Below are 16,891 nucleotides of genomic sequence, written 5' to 3' on the forward strand. Positions count from 1 at the left end.
AGAGTAAAACAAAAAATTAGGGTTGCGACCAGAACAGGAATAGAGGGGAACTGCCAATAGGGACACCTTTTCCCATAAAAAATTAAAAATGGTTGGTTTTAACCCACCCATGGTTATAGCCATTAGAGGCAACCCATTGCATCCCTCCCCTACTCTATCCTACTATTAATCATCTATTCTTCTCAACAGTTTTTTAAATTCCTGGTACTCATCATGTCAATCTTCTCCGCACATAGTAGGACATGAAGAGCCACAGGAAAGGAAAATTATGATAAGTATGGACAACAGTTTTCCAGATACCTGGTACTCATTGTGTTAGCCTATTCCAACTCCAGCTATGCTGACAAGATGAACCACCAAGAAAAACCCATACTTGGACAGCAATTTTCCAATTTCGAATAATCAAGTGGGTAAAGGATAGAACCCCTGAGACCTTTTTTTCATGTTTATCTCTGTTATCAAGATTCAGTCTCTCTAGTTTCCCTGATCACTAATGTCATTGTGTATGAAAGTGAGAGTAAGACCAAAATTTTAAGTTGACACTAGAACAGAAATAGAGGGAAAATCTTCCAATGGGAAGTTGGGAACACTTTTCCCATGAAAAGTGTAGGTTCCAACTCTCCCCTGTTCATCTCCATTACAAACATCCCATTACAACCCTTCTCTACTTTACCTATTAATCACCCATTCTTCCCACCAGTTTTTCAAATTCCTGGTACTCATCATGTCAGCCAACTCTACCCATAGTAGACTGAAATGATGAGCCACCAGGACAAAGAAAATCATGGTAAGTGTGGACAACAATTTTCCAGAAACCTCATCATGTCAGCCTAGGTTGACTTCATCCATATTCCAGGCACTCACCATGTCAGCCTACTCTACCTATAGTAGGCTAAGTAATGAGCCATTAGAAAAAGGACAATTTTTTTAAGTATGGACATCAATTTAGCAGAAACCTGGTAATCATCATGTCAGCCTAGGTTGACTTCACCGATATTCCAGGCACTCACCATGTCGGCCTACTCTACCTATAGTAGGCTAAGTAATGAGCCATTAGAAAAGGGACAGTTTTTTTAAGTATGGACATCAATTTTCCAGATATCTAATACTCATCATGTTAGCCTAGGTTGACTCTACCTATAATGGAGTATGGATGGAAAACAATTACAATTCCTGGCCGTTTTTTAAGAGTTGGATAGAGCGGTGAGGAGATAGAACCACTGTCACCTTTTTCCCTGTCTGTGTCCTGATCCCTAAGGTCACCGTAAATCCAAAACTTTGAGTTGCCACCAGACCAGGAATAGAGGAGAAACTTCCAATGGGGACACATTTTACATTGAAAAGTGTTGGTTTTAACCCTCCTTTGTTTATGTCTATCACAGACAACCTACTAAAACCTCCCCCCTACTCTTTCCAACTTTTGATCACCCATTCTCCCCAACATGAAGATATATACAAAGACACACACTTAAGCAGGAAATGTTTTTATGTGGAAATATCTGCTATCTTATTGTACAGAAAATAAACAGCTACTATCAGGAAAGATTGTATTACATTGATCATCTTCCCATTGAGACACCATATGACCACACTCTTGTATACAGAGTATATACCTGCCTATACGTGTGCACGCATACATGTGAATACCAAGGTGCACACACAGCTACATAAATCTTTATTCCTATATACAAACATATTGTCGGTACCGCATAGTTCCGCAGGTTGGCTTTTTCAGAGGGGGGCGCTTCGTGAAGGGGTGCAGAGCGGCCCCACAGCCCCCTCTGTTCCCCGTTCAGTCGTTCCCTTGTGAAATAAAAGGAACCTGCCTCAGAAACTAAAATATTCATTTCCGCAGCTTAAATTGGTTATAAAAAACGAAAGGAGTGTTTTTTTTTTTGATATCTCACGGGCACAACAATGCAGGTATTGTTGCGGGGCTTGAGGATACTAATGCTATTATAAAGTCCTTCTGCCAGAAGTCCCTCACTGACATGCCTTCTTCTGGCAGTGAAATTGATAGCTCCTCAAATGCTAAATTTAAAGTAAGAACCTCAACGGGGTGGAAGAGAAGGACACCAATGGGGTAGAAGATCAATGTTGACTTTGCCATATGGGAAGCCAACAAGACCTTTAAAATGGTGCTAAACTTTACAACAGCAAGAATCAGTTGGTGTAAAAGATGGACTATGAGCTAACTTGTCTCTTATTGGCTCAAAAACACCAAGACAAAGTTAGTTGCCTGAGAGGTTGCTTCGTTATCAAACACAAGACCAAAACTCTTTTCAACTGAATTGCATTTTTTTTGTGTGCCTCGGAAGCCTCACTTGGCCATAAGTAGCAACAGAAGAATATGGAGAACATCGCCAACGATGACGAATTTTTGGTGGCGCGCAGCTCTTTATGGTCAGTACACAGTTTAGAGAGTTGGGGTTGAAAAAGTAAATTAAATAACAAGACAGCTAAAAATATTTTTTTTTGTATTTTTTTACTTGCAAAGTGCTCGTTATTACAGCTGTAGAGGGTCTGTCTAACCTCACTATCAGACGTTACCCAAAAGAAAGAAAAAAAAAAAAGATAAATAAGCAGAAAACTGGAATTTTTATAACGTATTACAAAAAACCCTCCATTGTATTACAAAGACAAATTTAGCAAGATGAACTGGCCAGACACTGCTTTGCGCCATGGTATCAACACCCAAGGGCTGCCGATTCTAGGACATTTGTTGCTTAAAGTCTCTTGTCTTTATTTGTGCAGAAGGCGTTTCCAGGCTAACAGCTATTCCTCGGCCTTGAGGTATTTACAATTCTGGGCAAATTCTTGCCTTGTTTAGTTGGTGAAACAAACCCCTTCGCTGCCATAATGGCTCCATCGCATTGCAAAGCAATTTAATGCAGTCGGTTTCAGCAGCGAAGGGGTTGGGAGAGGCTCTTACCCCTTCTGGGCAAAATATGTTTCAGGTATTTATAAGGGGATATGGCGGCATTCTTTGCCTTAACAAGGAGGATGCGGAGATGGGGTAGCGGGAGCTGAGTGAGGCAGCGCACCCTGACACAGGCTTGGACGATGATCTTATGCAGGTGACACCTGGCTGGTAGAGACAGAGGTGGCTTCTGTCTTGGAAGTGGCAGCAGAGGAGGCATCGTCATCTCCAAAGGGATTTTTGCCACAGCACAGGGTGGTGATCATGCAGTTACGGAACTATGGGGAGAAAGAAAGCAGTCATTAGTGGAATAGATGAGGCTGAGAAATACCTGTAGATCTTCTTACTTCACTCACCACTCTCTACTTTATGTTGCACATCTCTTCTTGTGATAAAATCTGTGTTGCTTGAGAACCTCCACTGTCTATCTCTCATTTCCTAAAATATCTGAGCTGGATGGTTTTGTTTCTTTTAGTTAGTGATTCTCCTCTTATGAAATAATCTGTCCTACCAGTGGATTCTGTTTCTAATTCTTTTTCAGTAGTTTCACATTGTTGCAGGCCTTGTTGCTTTTACTGGCTTATCACTTCCTTTCACTGATAATTCCTATTGGGTTCTTGAAAGCCCTGCTCTTACTACTGCCTAATTCCCATTCTGTAGCTTTGCATACTTGATATGGAGGTAGCTTCTGCCTTTCTTTATGGGGCCCAGGTCCTATAAGTTCAACAGGGACCAAGAGCAGAAGGAGTGTGTGCAATTACTGGAACCAATCCCTTTGTGTTTACAATACCTCCATTTGTAAATGAACAGGGAGACTCTGTACAGGGTGCTTCCTCTTCATTCATTCTGCAGCTGAGGCTACAGAGAAATAATTGAGTAATCTGTGTCCCTATGATTTCCCAACAGCAGCCCTGCTTGGAGGGTCTGTTTCCTGTAATATTTAATTCTGGTTCTGTAGCATTGGTACTCCTGCTCATCCCAAGATCTAAATATTTTCTTCTGTAGCTTTTCATTGTAGGAGCCCCTACTCCTTCTACTGCCCAATTCTAATTCTGTAGCTTCACATTGATGTAGGTCCTGCTCTTTCCACTGCCTAATTCTAATTTGACCCTATGCATCTTTGGAGATCCTGCTTGGAGGTCCTTCTTCTTCTCATAGCCAAATCTCATTTTGTGGCTTTGCATTGTAGGAGGTCCTACTCTTTCCACTGCCTAATTTTCATTCTATAGCTTCACATTGTTGGAGGTCCTACTCCTTCCACTGCCAAATTCTCATTCTATAGCTTCTCATTGTTGGAGGTCCTGCTCCTTCCACTGCCTAATTCTCATTTTGTCCCTTTCATTCTTGGAGGTCCTACTCCTTCCAATATCTAAATATAATTGTGTAGCTTCACATTGTTGGAGGTCCTACACCTTCCACTGCCCAATTCTCATTCTATAGCTTCACATTGTTGGAGGTCCTGCTCCTTCCACTGCCTAATTCTCATTTTGTCCCTTTCATTCTTGGAGGTCCTACTCCTTCCAATATCTAAATATAATTGTGTAGCTTCACATTGTTGGAGGTCCTACTCCTTCCACTGCCCAATTCTCATTCTATAGCTTCTCATTGTTGGAGGTCCTACACCTTCCACTGCCCAATTCTCATTCTATAGCTTCACATTGTTGGAGGTCCTGCTCCTTCCACTGCCTAATTCTCATTTTGTCCCTTTCATTCTTGGAGGTCCTGCTCCTTCCAATTTCTAAATCTAATTGTGTAGCTTCACATTGTTGGAGGTCCTACACCTTCCACTGCCCAATTCTCATTCTATAGCTTCACATTTTTGGAGGTCCTGCTCCTTCCAATATCTAATTCTCATTCTGTAACTTTGCATTGTTGGAGGTCCTGCTCCTTCCAATATCTAATTCTCATTCTGTAACTTTGCATTGTTGGAGGTCCTGCTCCTTCCACTGTCTAATGCCTATTCTGTAGCTTTACTATCTTGGAGGACTTTGTACCTATCACATTTTATTATTTTCATTCTCATCCTGCACCATGGCAGTACCCCATGCCATGCAGCACTGTCTTCATACAATCACAAGAATGGATAGTGAGGTACCACCCTCCACATTAGCATACCTTTTTACTAGCTGTTTTAAATCAGAAAACACAGACAGGGAGGAGATAACATCAACACAGTAGGCATTGCAAAATAGCAATTCAGGCCAACGAAGGTTGGAGTATCAGGAACCAGATGTTGGAAAAGGTGGAGAATCAGAGAAGACAAGCGAGGGCTGATTGTGTAGAAGGGGATGATTATACAAACAATCAACATACCTGTTTGTTCAGCATAATGTAGATGACAGGGTTGTAGATGGCAGAGCTCTTGGCAAAGAAAGCTGGCACGGTCATGAAAATCGGGCCGAACTCTGAGCCTTGGTGGGTGAAGATGTAGAATGCAACATAGGCATAGGGGACCCAGCAAATCAGGAAGAAAATGACCATAATGATGACCATGCGGGTGACTTCTTTCTCTGCCTTCTGGGTGGTGGCTGATTCTTGCTGCTGGGCTGCAGCCTGTGGAGGAGAAGAGGGCCAAGGGTAAGTAGGAAGCACAAAGGACTCTTACCTTCCACCACACCCACCTCCACCACACCCACCTCCCACCATTAGGTTCTGGGTAAACAGGCTTTTTGTATGCATCAGAATAGTGTTTCTCCCCATACTAACCAGCTTGAAACAGGTTAACTCAAATCACAAGAAGGTCAAATGCACACATGAAGGAACTCTGAATGGTCTCAGCAGCATCTCAAATTCATCTAAATGCAATCTAAGTTCACCTGAAAGCAAGTTGCATTTGCCCATTGACACAAGCCCTTTTCAAATAAAAGTGCCACTGAACATGGGATGAACTTGTGGAGGATGCCATTTTGTTTGCTAACTTAATAGCAACGCCAGCCTTCATAATGCCTGTGAACTCTCTAGGACAGTGGTCACCAACCCTGTCCTCAGGGCCCACTAACAGGCCAGGTTTTATGTATTACCTTGGGTAGATGCGAACTAGAATACTGCAATAATGAGCAGCAAATGATATCACCTGTGATGTATTTCAGTTATCTTGCAAACCTGGCCTGTTAGTGGGCCCTGAGGACAGGGTTGATGACCGCTGCTCTAGGAAGTTCTCTGATATTGCATAGTTTGTCACTAACACTTACAATGCATTCCACTGTCAGTTAACAAAACACAATTACTCATTCTAAAGTGAATCTGACACACTTCTTTAAGAGGGCTGTAGATGATACCACATAATACCAGTATATTTCCTCTGTTACTCCTCTGTTTAAGGTGGAAAGAGCACTGGGAGGACCTCACCTGCCTCATTCTGCTCTTCTATAGTTGAAGTGCATCCAAAGGCAAAACTTGTAACTACACTGCACAACCCTCATATAACCCATCTGTAGGGGTGGCTGCTTGGCTAAATGGTGACACTGTGCAAATCCAAAGCTAGCACTACAAGCAAGCTTCCCATATGACTATTTACTGAAGTCCAATATCAGTAGAAAAACCAATGTTTTGAGGGTATGCAGACCCTCTTTTTCAAGGGTAGGTGGGGTCTCTGTCTTCTCACCTTGAAAAGCATTGGTGTTTCTACTGATATGGAAGTTCAGTACATAATCCTCTTGGAAGTTCAGCTAGGGTGATGGCTGATGGTCATTAAGTAAAGAGAAATCTTCTGAATAGAACAGGTTAAGTGATTGATCATGGTAAGGAAAGGGGTAAGAATGAATGTAGAAGGTTTGTAGACCCCCAGAAGGTAAGTGGTCCTGCCCTCAGCACCTACCTCTTTCACAGTGCACACCAGACGTCCATAGCAGAAGGAAATGATGATCAGAGGGATGAGGAAGTGGACAACGAACATGTAGATGACAAAGGACTCATTGTTGACCTCGGGCTTCAGAGTATAGTAGTCAACTCCACATGAGCACTGCATTCCTTCAGGGATGTATCTGGAAGAGAACAGAGGACATGGTCAGGAAATCTGGGAAGAGTAGACTTTATAAATCCATAATTGAAAGAACTGAGGTTGAAGAATGAAAGGGGCAGGACAGGGGCAGGACAGGGACAGTCAGGCTGGGAAGGAAAGGACTAGATAATGCTAGACAACCTCCAGCCAGGAAATGAGACAGGCTCTATCTAACCTGCTTAAGCTTCTAATGCATATTGTGAGAAGCTCACATTGTGCAGTGAAATTAGAATAAGCAATTTAAGTCCTGAAGAGGAGAACTGTACAACTGAGCAAGACTGAAGAGAGGGCTGGAGGTCAGATTTAATTTGATTACTTCAAATGTCCTGCTTGGGTAGGGACAGTCCCTGCGTGTCTTATTCTTACTTCCTCCCTAGTTTTGATTTTTGAGGTGTGATGTGTAGATCTGCATAAAAAAAAATCTAGAATAGACAATAATCAAACAACCTCAACAATCAAAACAATGGAGTAAGAAAGAATAGGACATATAGGGACTGTCCCTACCAAAGCGGGTTTGGATAGAGCAGGGAATGGCTAAAACCCCTACCTAATATTTTTGTTATTCATGTCCTGCTTTGGACATTTTCTTGCAGTTCCTGGAGACACAACCGTAAATCTCCCCAGAATAAGCAGAATTTCCATTTTAGTTGTCACTGAAAAATCTCTCCCCAATGAAAGAGTTCCTTTTACCTCTACCTTCCCCAACTCCATCCAAAAAAATGAAACTAAAAACAAAAAATGTATGAATGTAGGTAGAGTTATATAGTTAGGTTGAAAAAAAAGACACAAGTCCACCTAGTTCAACCAATGGAAAAAAATAAATAAATAGAATACATGGAAAACCTCCATATACAGAACCCTATATACTCAGTTGATCCAGAGGAAGGTAAAAAAAACACAATAGCATGGCCTTATTTGCTCCAGTGGGAGAAAAACAATTTACTTCCTGATCCCCCAGATGGCAATCAGATATTCACAAAATCAACAATTTCTTACCTAAAAATGTAAGTATCTAGTTATGTTTTGTGCATTCAGGAATTAATCCAACTCATTACCCAGAGTAGGGGAAGGTTAAGCCCTTTGACAAATGTTTGTTTCTCTCAGTCCCTCTACTGTGGCCCTCTATGTGTCCCGGTGACCATTATCAAGTGATGGGAAATTCTGTCATCAGAGGCAAGGCAAAATCTTCCTATGGAGACAACTGTCTAAGATGGCATTTCTGTTCACTTTGAACAATTTTCTTCCCAATTCTTTTGCGTCCAGGAAGTGAAATCTCCCCAGTGGGACGCAGAAAGCAGTAATGAACTCCGAAGAGGTTTTAACTCTTTCTTTCTTTATCTAGAATTTATGGCTTTAACCACACTTTAAAGTTATCTGCAGCCTATTGATTCTAAATAAATCTGAAACAGCTCAAAAGAGGAGATAGGGAGGTAATGATGGTAAATGAGGATGGGGGAGGAGGGAAAAGGAAAATATGCATCGGCTTCATGTCAGAGTAGGTAAGTTAAGGTAACTGGTGGTTTAATCATATTTCATTGATTCTCACTGTGATGTACCTGGACCAGCCGAAGAGTGGAGGAACAGCGCAAGCCAAGGCCATGATCCAGGTGAATGCTACACCCATCATGGCATGGTTCTCACCAAATCGGAAATTGCTCATGGGCTTGCAGACCACAATGTATCGCTCAATGGCCAACACCACCAGGGACCAAAGGGCAATTTCACCTGTCAGACAGAAATGAGGATTATTAATGATTTGAACCCAACAAGGTGCCCAGAAGCATCAATGTTACACTTAGATTCCTATACACCTCCCTTATTGCGTAGGTAGCCAAAGCTTTTAGCAATACTGTAGCCGCACTTGCCTTGGATTTTCAGATGACGGGCTTTCTCTAAATGTTTGTCCCTTTAAGTTTTTTTTTTTTTTTTTACGTTTTATGTCTTGGCCGTTTTAAAAATGGGCTCCATTTACTTTGAGTACTCAGATACCAGCATCATGTAATGGGAGCAATTGCAATAGTGTCTCTCCATACCGACTAATGTGCAACCGATGACCCCCAAACTGGACTTTCACAACTTTTGTTAACTGGAGATTAGGTCAGAGTAATGTATATATAAAAAACACTTGTACGTGTTACCCTTTGATGACTCAGAAAGTCCTGTTTATTACGAAAACTAAAGCTTTCCAGTTTCAGTTGCCTTTGAAGCACCTAGATCTGTCCTCGCCTTTAATAATGAGAGGATTAAGTGGTCTTGATCCATTAGTAAACTAATCCAGAGCTTTCCCCTTCCCGACTTCTTGACCAACCTTTAAAAAAGATATCTATCATGAAGCCCAATACCTATTTCAGACCCAATTGATATATCTACAGATTCATCTTCACTGCCCTACTTTACTGGCTATTTCCATCTAAGACAAAAACAGTCCTTCACACCAGATCCCCTTCAAAGGACATGGACTTACCACCAAGGGTAGCGAAGAAGCCTTCAAAGTAGCAACCAGTCTGTCCGAATACAAAGTATCCATGGAGGGAGGTGTACATCGTGATGGTGAATCCACACAGGACCATGAAGTGGTTGGCAAACGCCAAATTTAGCAGGATGTAGTTTAAGGGTGTTCGGAGCTTCTTGTGCTGGATGGTGACATACAGGGTCATAAAGTTGATTGGGAAACCGAGGAGGATGAGCAAGAACATGTAGGCGGCCAATACTGAATACTTCCATGGCTCTGCCAGGTAATACTGAGGGTAGTCGAAGGGGCTTCGTACTACCCCAGTCTTGTTAGACATGGGGATGTAAAAATTGGGACCTTCTGTTCCGTTCATGGTGGCAGCTCTTGAAAGTTCTCACCCCCCTCGGCTCAGAAACCACTTCTGTGTTTCTCCCTCCTCTCAGGAACCCCAAGAAAAACTTTATGTTCCCAGCAAGAGCCGCTCTACAGAGTGACCGCAGGTACACCGCTCTTTATAATGTGCCACCTTCCATAAGCTGCCACTGCCAATGTCAGCACCCAGGGATTTAGATCTCCATTAATCATTGTAATCCAAGCTAAGGTTGCAAAGTGTTAATTGGCTTCTCCTAAACGTATTAAGACTACACCTGTCTCACTGTTAAACACAGTGGAGGAAAGTGTATTTAAAAGTGACAACGAGAAATCCAGGTCAGACTAATGAAAGCCCCCGTATTGCAGCATATCAAAGGAAACAGATTATTAAAGCTTCATGACGCACGCGCTGCAGAGTACGTATATAAATTGTTAGCACTCTGCCCTTGCAAAGCTGGGGTCTCAGATGGGGCACTGTCTGCATGGAGCCTGTCTGTTCCCACTTGTTTTTTGCCGGTTTCCTTTCATAACCCAAAAAAACAAACTGGAAAAATGATCAGCATCTCACCAAATTGACCTTAAAGAGCATATACATAGAAATTCAGAAGACTGATGCAGGCATGTATTGGCCATCGGGACTACTGGGAGTTTCCCGGTGGGCCAATGGCTCAGTGGGCCACTCTGATGTAACGGGGCTGGTGATGGGCCACTCTGATGTAAGGGGGCTGGTGATGGGCCACTCTGATGTAAGGGGGTTGGTGATGGGCCACTCTGATGTAAGGGGGCTGCTGATGGGCCACTCTGATGTAAGGGGGTGCTGATGGGACACTCTGATGTAAGGGGGTGCTGATGGGACACTCTGATGTAAGGGGGTGCTGATGGGACACTCTGATGTAAGGGGGTGATGATGGGACACTCTGATGTAAGGGGGTGCTGATGGGACACTCTGATGTAAAGGGGCTGCTGATGGGATACTCTGATGTAAGGGGGTGATGATGGGACACTCTGATGTAAGGGGGTGCTGATGGGACACTCTGATGTAAGGGGGTGATGATGGGACACTCTGATGTAAGGGGGTGCTGATGGGACACTCTGATGTAAGGGGGTGCTGATGGGATACTCAAAATGTAAGTGGGCCGGTCTGGATGAAGTCCAGGGCCAAATCTCTGTCCCAGTCCAGCCCTGGACTGATGGCAGAAAATGACCACGAGGCCCATCAAGTCTGCCTTTTTTAACAGGTTTTTCTTCTACTTAAATTTTTATCTGAGCATGGACTTGTGTTTATGCCAAGCATGTTTAAATTCACTTATTGACTCACTACTTCCACTGGGAGTCTGTTCCAAGCATCCACTACTCTTTCAGTAAAATAATACTTTCTGTCGTTGCCTCCTAAACTTTCCCTTTGCTAGTTTGGGGGTCATGTCCCCAAATTCTTGATCTTAGCTTTATATTGAAAATACTGCCCTGCTGAAATGTATTCATGCTCTTCATGTATCCAAATTTTTAATCACCCCCCCCCCCCCCCCCATTTTCCCTTACTTGTTTATGTTTTATCCCTGAGATCTTTCACCATCTTTGTTACCCGTCACTGGACTCATTCTATATTATCAGTGTCTTTTTGTAAGCGGGGTCTCCAGAACTGAACACAGTATTCTATAGGAGGTTTAGGTTAGTCATAGAAAGGCAGCTAGTGCGATATGGAAATAGTTCCAAGGTCCAGGTGTGCCAGTAGGCAAAGTTCATTCACTGCTGAGACCAGACCAGGGTTTAGAGGTTCTGGTCTGTATCAGTGTGGACAGCCAGGTGTAGAGAGCGGAAGCGACTCTGTGGATATGGGTGGGAGAGAGAGAGAGAGAGGAGCAGCACCACTCTGAGTGCAGCATTTCAGTTAAAATTCAATGTTTAGTAAAAAAATAAGACAAACTCACATTTTGGTGAAATATAATATGCATGGCATAAGTAGCTTGGGCTCCTGTAGTCCAGCTGGGCAGCGGTGGTGGTCAGCAGTTCCTGGCAGCTCCAGTGGATCCCAAGGCTCCGAGGCCGAAGACCGTCACACAACAAGCCTCGAGAACCACTGGAGCCACCGGGAACTGCTGACCACCACCGCTGCCCAGCTGGACTACAGGAGCCCAAGCTACTTATGCCATGCATATTATATCTCACCAAAATTTGAGTTGATGTTATTTTTATTAAACATTGAATTTTAACAGACATAATGCACTCAGAGTGGGGCCAATTCTCTCTCTCTCTCTCTCTAACTAAAGATCTCCATTCTCCATAGAGGAATCAGGACTTCTTTCCTGCTGTTGGTGATACCTCTAATGATATAAAGATCTATATAGAGGAATCAGTCCCTCCTTCCTCCTGATGGTGATCCCTCTAGTGATATAAAGATGTATATAGAGGAGTCAGGACCTTTTTCCTCCTGCTGGTGATCCCTCAAGTGAAATAAAGATCTATATTGAGGAATCAGGACCTCCTCCCTCCTGTTGGTGATCCCTCTAGTGATATAAAGATCTATATAGGGGAATCAGGACCTCCTTCCTCCTGATGGTGATCCATCTAGTGATATAAAGATCTATATAGGGGAATCAGGACCTCCTTCCTCCTGCTGGTGATCCCTCTAGTGATATAAAGATGTATATAGAGGAATCAGGACCTCCTCCGTCCTGCTGGTGATCCCTCTAGTGATATAAAGATCTATATAGGGGAATCAGGACCTCCTTCCTCCTGCTGGTAATCCATCTAGTGATATAAAGATGTATATAGAGGAATCAGTCCCTCCTTCCTCCTGCTGGTGACCCCTCTAGTGATATAAAGATCTATATAAAGGAATCAGGACCTCCTTCCTCCTGCTGATGATCACTCTATTGATAACTAAACATCTATACAGGGAATCCAGGGCACCCTTCCTCCTTCTGGTGACCCCTCTAGTAATAACTAACAATTTCTATAGAAGAATTAGGAATTCCTTCCATCCACTGGTGACCCCTCTAGTGATTTAACCACTTGAGATCCGCGCTATAGCCAAATGACGGCTACAGCGCGGATCTCCTTTTCCGGGACGACGTCAATAGACGTAGTTCCGTGTACGAGCAGCCTGCGCGCCCCCTGAGGGGCGCGCGCGGCGCGCTCTGTGATCGGCGAGTCCACGAGACTCGCCTGATCACCGATTCGAGCAAGGGGTCGATCCCGACCCCGTATCACGTGATCAGCTGTCAGCCAATGACAGCTGATCATGTGATATAACGGAGCCGGTAATCGGCTAGTATTCCAGCGCGAGGAGAAAAAAAAAAGCCGATCACCGGCGGCCGTGATCGGGACATCAGTCCCGATCATGGCCAGCAATGCAAGCGCCCACCTGCCCCCTGCCAGTGCCCACCTGCCCCCTGCAGTGCCACCCTAATTAAAAGTAAGTGCCCCCGTCAGTGCCACCCAGCAGTGCCCATAGTGCCACCCAGCAGTGCCCACAGTGCCACCCAGCAGTGCCCACAGTGCCACCCAGCAGTGCCACCCACAGTGCCACCCACAGTGCCCACAATCTGCCTCAAAGGTGCTGCACCCCAGTGCCGCCCATCAGTGCCCAGCAGTGCCGCCCATCAGTGCCCAGCAGTGCCACCTATCAGAGCCACCTATCAGTGCCCATCAGTCCCATCTATCAGTGGTACCTATCAGTGCCCATCCGTGCCACCCATCCGTGCCACCATCCGTGCCATCTTATCTGTGCCCATCTTTGCCCATCAGTGCCGCCTTATCTGTGCCCATCGGTGCTGCCTTATCTGTGCCTATTAGTGCCGCCTTAACTATGCCTACCAGTGCCCACCAGTGCAGCCTATCAGTGCCCACCAATGCAGCACATCAGTGCCCACCAATGCAGCCCATCAGTGCCCACCAATGCAGCCTATCAGTGCCGCCTAATCAGCGCACTTCAATGAAGGAGAAAAATGACCCGTTTGCAAAATTTTATAACAAACTATTAAAAAATGATTTTTTTTTTTTTTGCATCTTTTTTTGTTTGTTTAGCAAAAAATAAAACTCCGAGCTGTAACTAAATACCACCAAAAGAAAGCTCTATTTGTGGGAAAAAAATGATAAAAATTTAATTTGGGTACAGTGTTGTATGCCCGCGCAATTGTCATTCAAAGTGCATCAGCGCTGAAAGCTGAAAATTGGTCTGGGACTGAGGGGGGTTTAAGTGCCCAGTAAGCAAGTGGTTAAAGATGTATGATGTAGAGGAATCAGGACCTTCTTTTTAAAAAAAATTATAATTCACATTGGTGCAACAACCAACACACTCAGCATGAGTGTAAAGAAATCAGGACCTTCTTCCCCCTGCTAGCTGACTGACAGTGGATCTGCATCACCGGATGTTCTGATGGAGCCCTTGGCAACCTGTCATTGATCTAAACATAAAATACAGTACTGTATGTCTAAATCAAGGACAGGTAGCAGGAGAGTCGTCAGCATAGTTATCATATCACTAGGGGCCAGCTAGCCTACAACCGTCTTTAAGATATATATATATTTTTTTGCATAACTACAAACAGATGTCAGTTTTTTATCAGCTGAGAAGACACTTGTATTTTTGCAGCCCGAGGAAGACTGCGCTAGGTATACAGGGTTAATTTCAGTGCTGGCCTTGATGACATAAGCTCTCAGGGCAAAAAAATTACATAGCTAACTTATTTCTCATCGCTCCGCAACCTGTAAAGGGGATCTGTGAATAGTGACAACCAGCCTGAAGTCTCTTCCTGTGCATCTGACAACAGCTCTTATTGACTGGGAATGTCACAGGAGGTACAGGCTCAGTGTCACGGGGGTACAGGGTCACTATCACAGGGGGTACAGGGTCAGTGTCACGGGGGTACAGGGTTATTATCACAGGGGGTACAGGGTCAGTGTCACAGGGGTTATAGGGTCATTGTCACAGGGCGTACAGGGTCAGTGCCACAGGGGTACAGGGTCAGTGTCACAGGGGGCACAGGGTCAGTGTCACGGGGGTAGAGGGTCATTGTCACAGGGGGTAAAGGGTCAGTGTCACAGGTGGTACAGGGTCAGTGTCACAGGGCGTAAAGGGCCAGTGTCACAGGGCGTACAGGGCCAGTGTCACAGGGGATACAGGGTCAGTGTCACAGGGGGTACATGGTCAGTGTCACAGGAGTACAGGGCCAGTGTCACAGGGGTTATAGGGTCAGTGTCACAGGGCGTACAGGGTCAGTGTCACGGGGGTACAGGGTCAGTGTCACAGGGGGTACAGGGTCATTATCACAGGGGGTACAGAGTCAGTGTCACGGGGGTACAGGGTCAGTGTCACAGGGTACAGGGCCAGTGTCAAAGGGGGCACAGGGTCATTGTCACAGGGGATACAGAGTCAGTGTCACAGGGGGTACAGGGTCAGTGTCACAGGGGGTACAGGGTCAGTGTCACAGGGGTACAGGGTCAGCGTCACAGGGGTTATAGGGTCATTGTCACAGGGATACAGGGTCAGTGTCACAGGGGGTACAGGGTCAGTGTCACAGGGGTTATAGGTTCAGTGTCACAGGGGGTACAGGGTCATTGTCACAGGGGTACAGGATCAGTGTCGCTGGGGGTACAGGGTCAGTGTCACAGGGGGTACAGGGTCATTGTCACAGGGGTTATAGGGTTATTGTCACAGGGATACAGGGTCAGTGTCACAGGGGGTACAGGGTCAGTGTCACAGGGGTTATAGCGTCATTGTCACAGGGCGTACAGGGCCAGTGTCACAGGTGATACAGGGTCATTGTCACAAGGGGTACATGGTCAGTGTCACAGGGGTACAGGGTTAGTGTCACAGGGGTTATAGGGTCAGTGTCACAGGACGTACAGGGTCAGTGTCACAGGGCGTACAGGGTCAGTGTCACAGGGGGTACATGGTCATTGTCACAGGGGTACAGGGTCAGTGTCACAGGGGTTATAGGGTCATTGTCACAGTGGGTACAGGGTCAGTGTCAAAGGGGTTATAGGGTCATTGTCACAGTGGGTACATGGTCAGTGTCACAGGGGGTACAGGGCCAGTGTCACAGGGATACAGGGTCAGTGTCACAGGGGGTACAGGGTCAGTGTCACAGGGGTTATAGGTTCAGTGTCACAGGGGGTACAGGGTCATTGTCACAGGGGTACAGGGTCAGTGTCGCTGGGGGTACAGGGTCAGTGTCACAGGGGGTACAGGGTCATTGTCACAGGGGTTATAGGGTTATTGTCACAGGGATACAGGGTCAGTGTCACAGGGGTTATAGGGTCATTGTCACAGGGGGTACAGGGCCAATGTCACAGGGGATACAGGGCCAGTGTCACAGGGGGGACATGGTCAGTGTCACAGGGGTACAGGGTCAGTGTCACGGGGGTACAGGGTCAGTGTCACAGGGTACAGGGTCAGTGTCACAGGGGTTATAGCGTCATTGTCACAGGTGATACAGGGTCATTGTCACAAGGGGTACATGGTCAGTGTCACAGGGGTACAGGGTTAGTGTCACAGGGGTTATAGGGTCAGTGTCACAGGGCGTACAGGGTCAGTGTCACAGGGGGTACATGGTCATTGTCACAGGGGTACAGGGTCAGTGTCACAGGGGTTATAGGGTCATTGTCACAGTGGGTACAGGGTCAGTGTCGCAGGGGGTACAGGGTCAGTGTCAAAGGGGTTATAGGGTCATTGTCACAGTGGGTACATGGTCAGTGTCACAGGGGGTACAGGGCCAGTGTCACAGGGGATACAGGGTCAGTGTCACAGGGGTACACGGTCAGTGTCACAGGGGTACAGGGTCGGTGTCAACAGTAATCTTTCCAATCCTTAATAATACAGTATTGGATTGGTGTTATCTTCACATGCACACAGACTTTGTATTTAAATTGCCTAAATAGCTCCCCAAATGGGCCTCCCTCCGCCCCCCTGGTCTCATAGCAGCTACATGGGCTGTTACGGCTATTGCCATTATGGTTAACATGCTGCCAAAACAGGACATGACCCATTTTTGCATATTGTGGTGCAATGCAAAGGGGGTGCATTAACCACTTCGGTTTAAGGGACATTTAAAGCAAGGAATCGGACATTAAACAAACTTTTACTGCAGGTGAATCTTCTTGTTCCATGTGTTTTGAATGACGATTCACCAGTAATGAATGTTCG

General features: G+C 45.2%; 1 protein-coding gene across 1 annotated transcript; it reads right to left on the reverse strand.

The window, feature by feature from the left end:
- Positions 1–1,468: 1,468 nt before the first annotated feature.
- RHO (rhodopsin) lies at positions 1,469–9,871 on the reverse strand. Its single transcript, XM_077451600.1, has 5 exons — positions 9,385–9,871; positions 8,477–8,645; positions 6,738–6,903; positions 5,234–5,473; positions 1,469–3,198 (listed from the first exon to the last, which is right to left on the reverse strand). The coding sequence occupies exons 1-5, from the start codon at positions 9,743–9,745 to the stop codon at positions 3,070–3,072; spliced, it is 1,065 nt and encodes a 354-aa protein (XP_077307726.1). The 5' UTR covers positions 9,746–9,871; the 3' UTR covers positions 1,469–3,069.
- Positions 9,872–16,891: the final 7,020 nt, after the last annotated feature.

Source organism: Lithobates pipiens, unplaced genomic scaffold (assembly GCF_037356315.1).
Source record: "Lithobates pipiens isolate NorthernLeopardFrog02 unplaced genomic scaffold, aLitPip1_a1.2 Scaffold_23, whole genome shotgun sequence".
Classification (NCBI taxonomy): domain Eukaryota; kingdom Metazoa; phylum Chordata; class Amphibia; order Anura; family Ranidae; genus Lithobates; species Lithobates pipiens.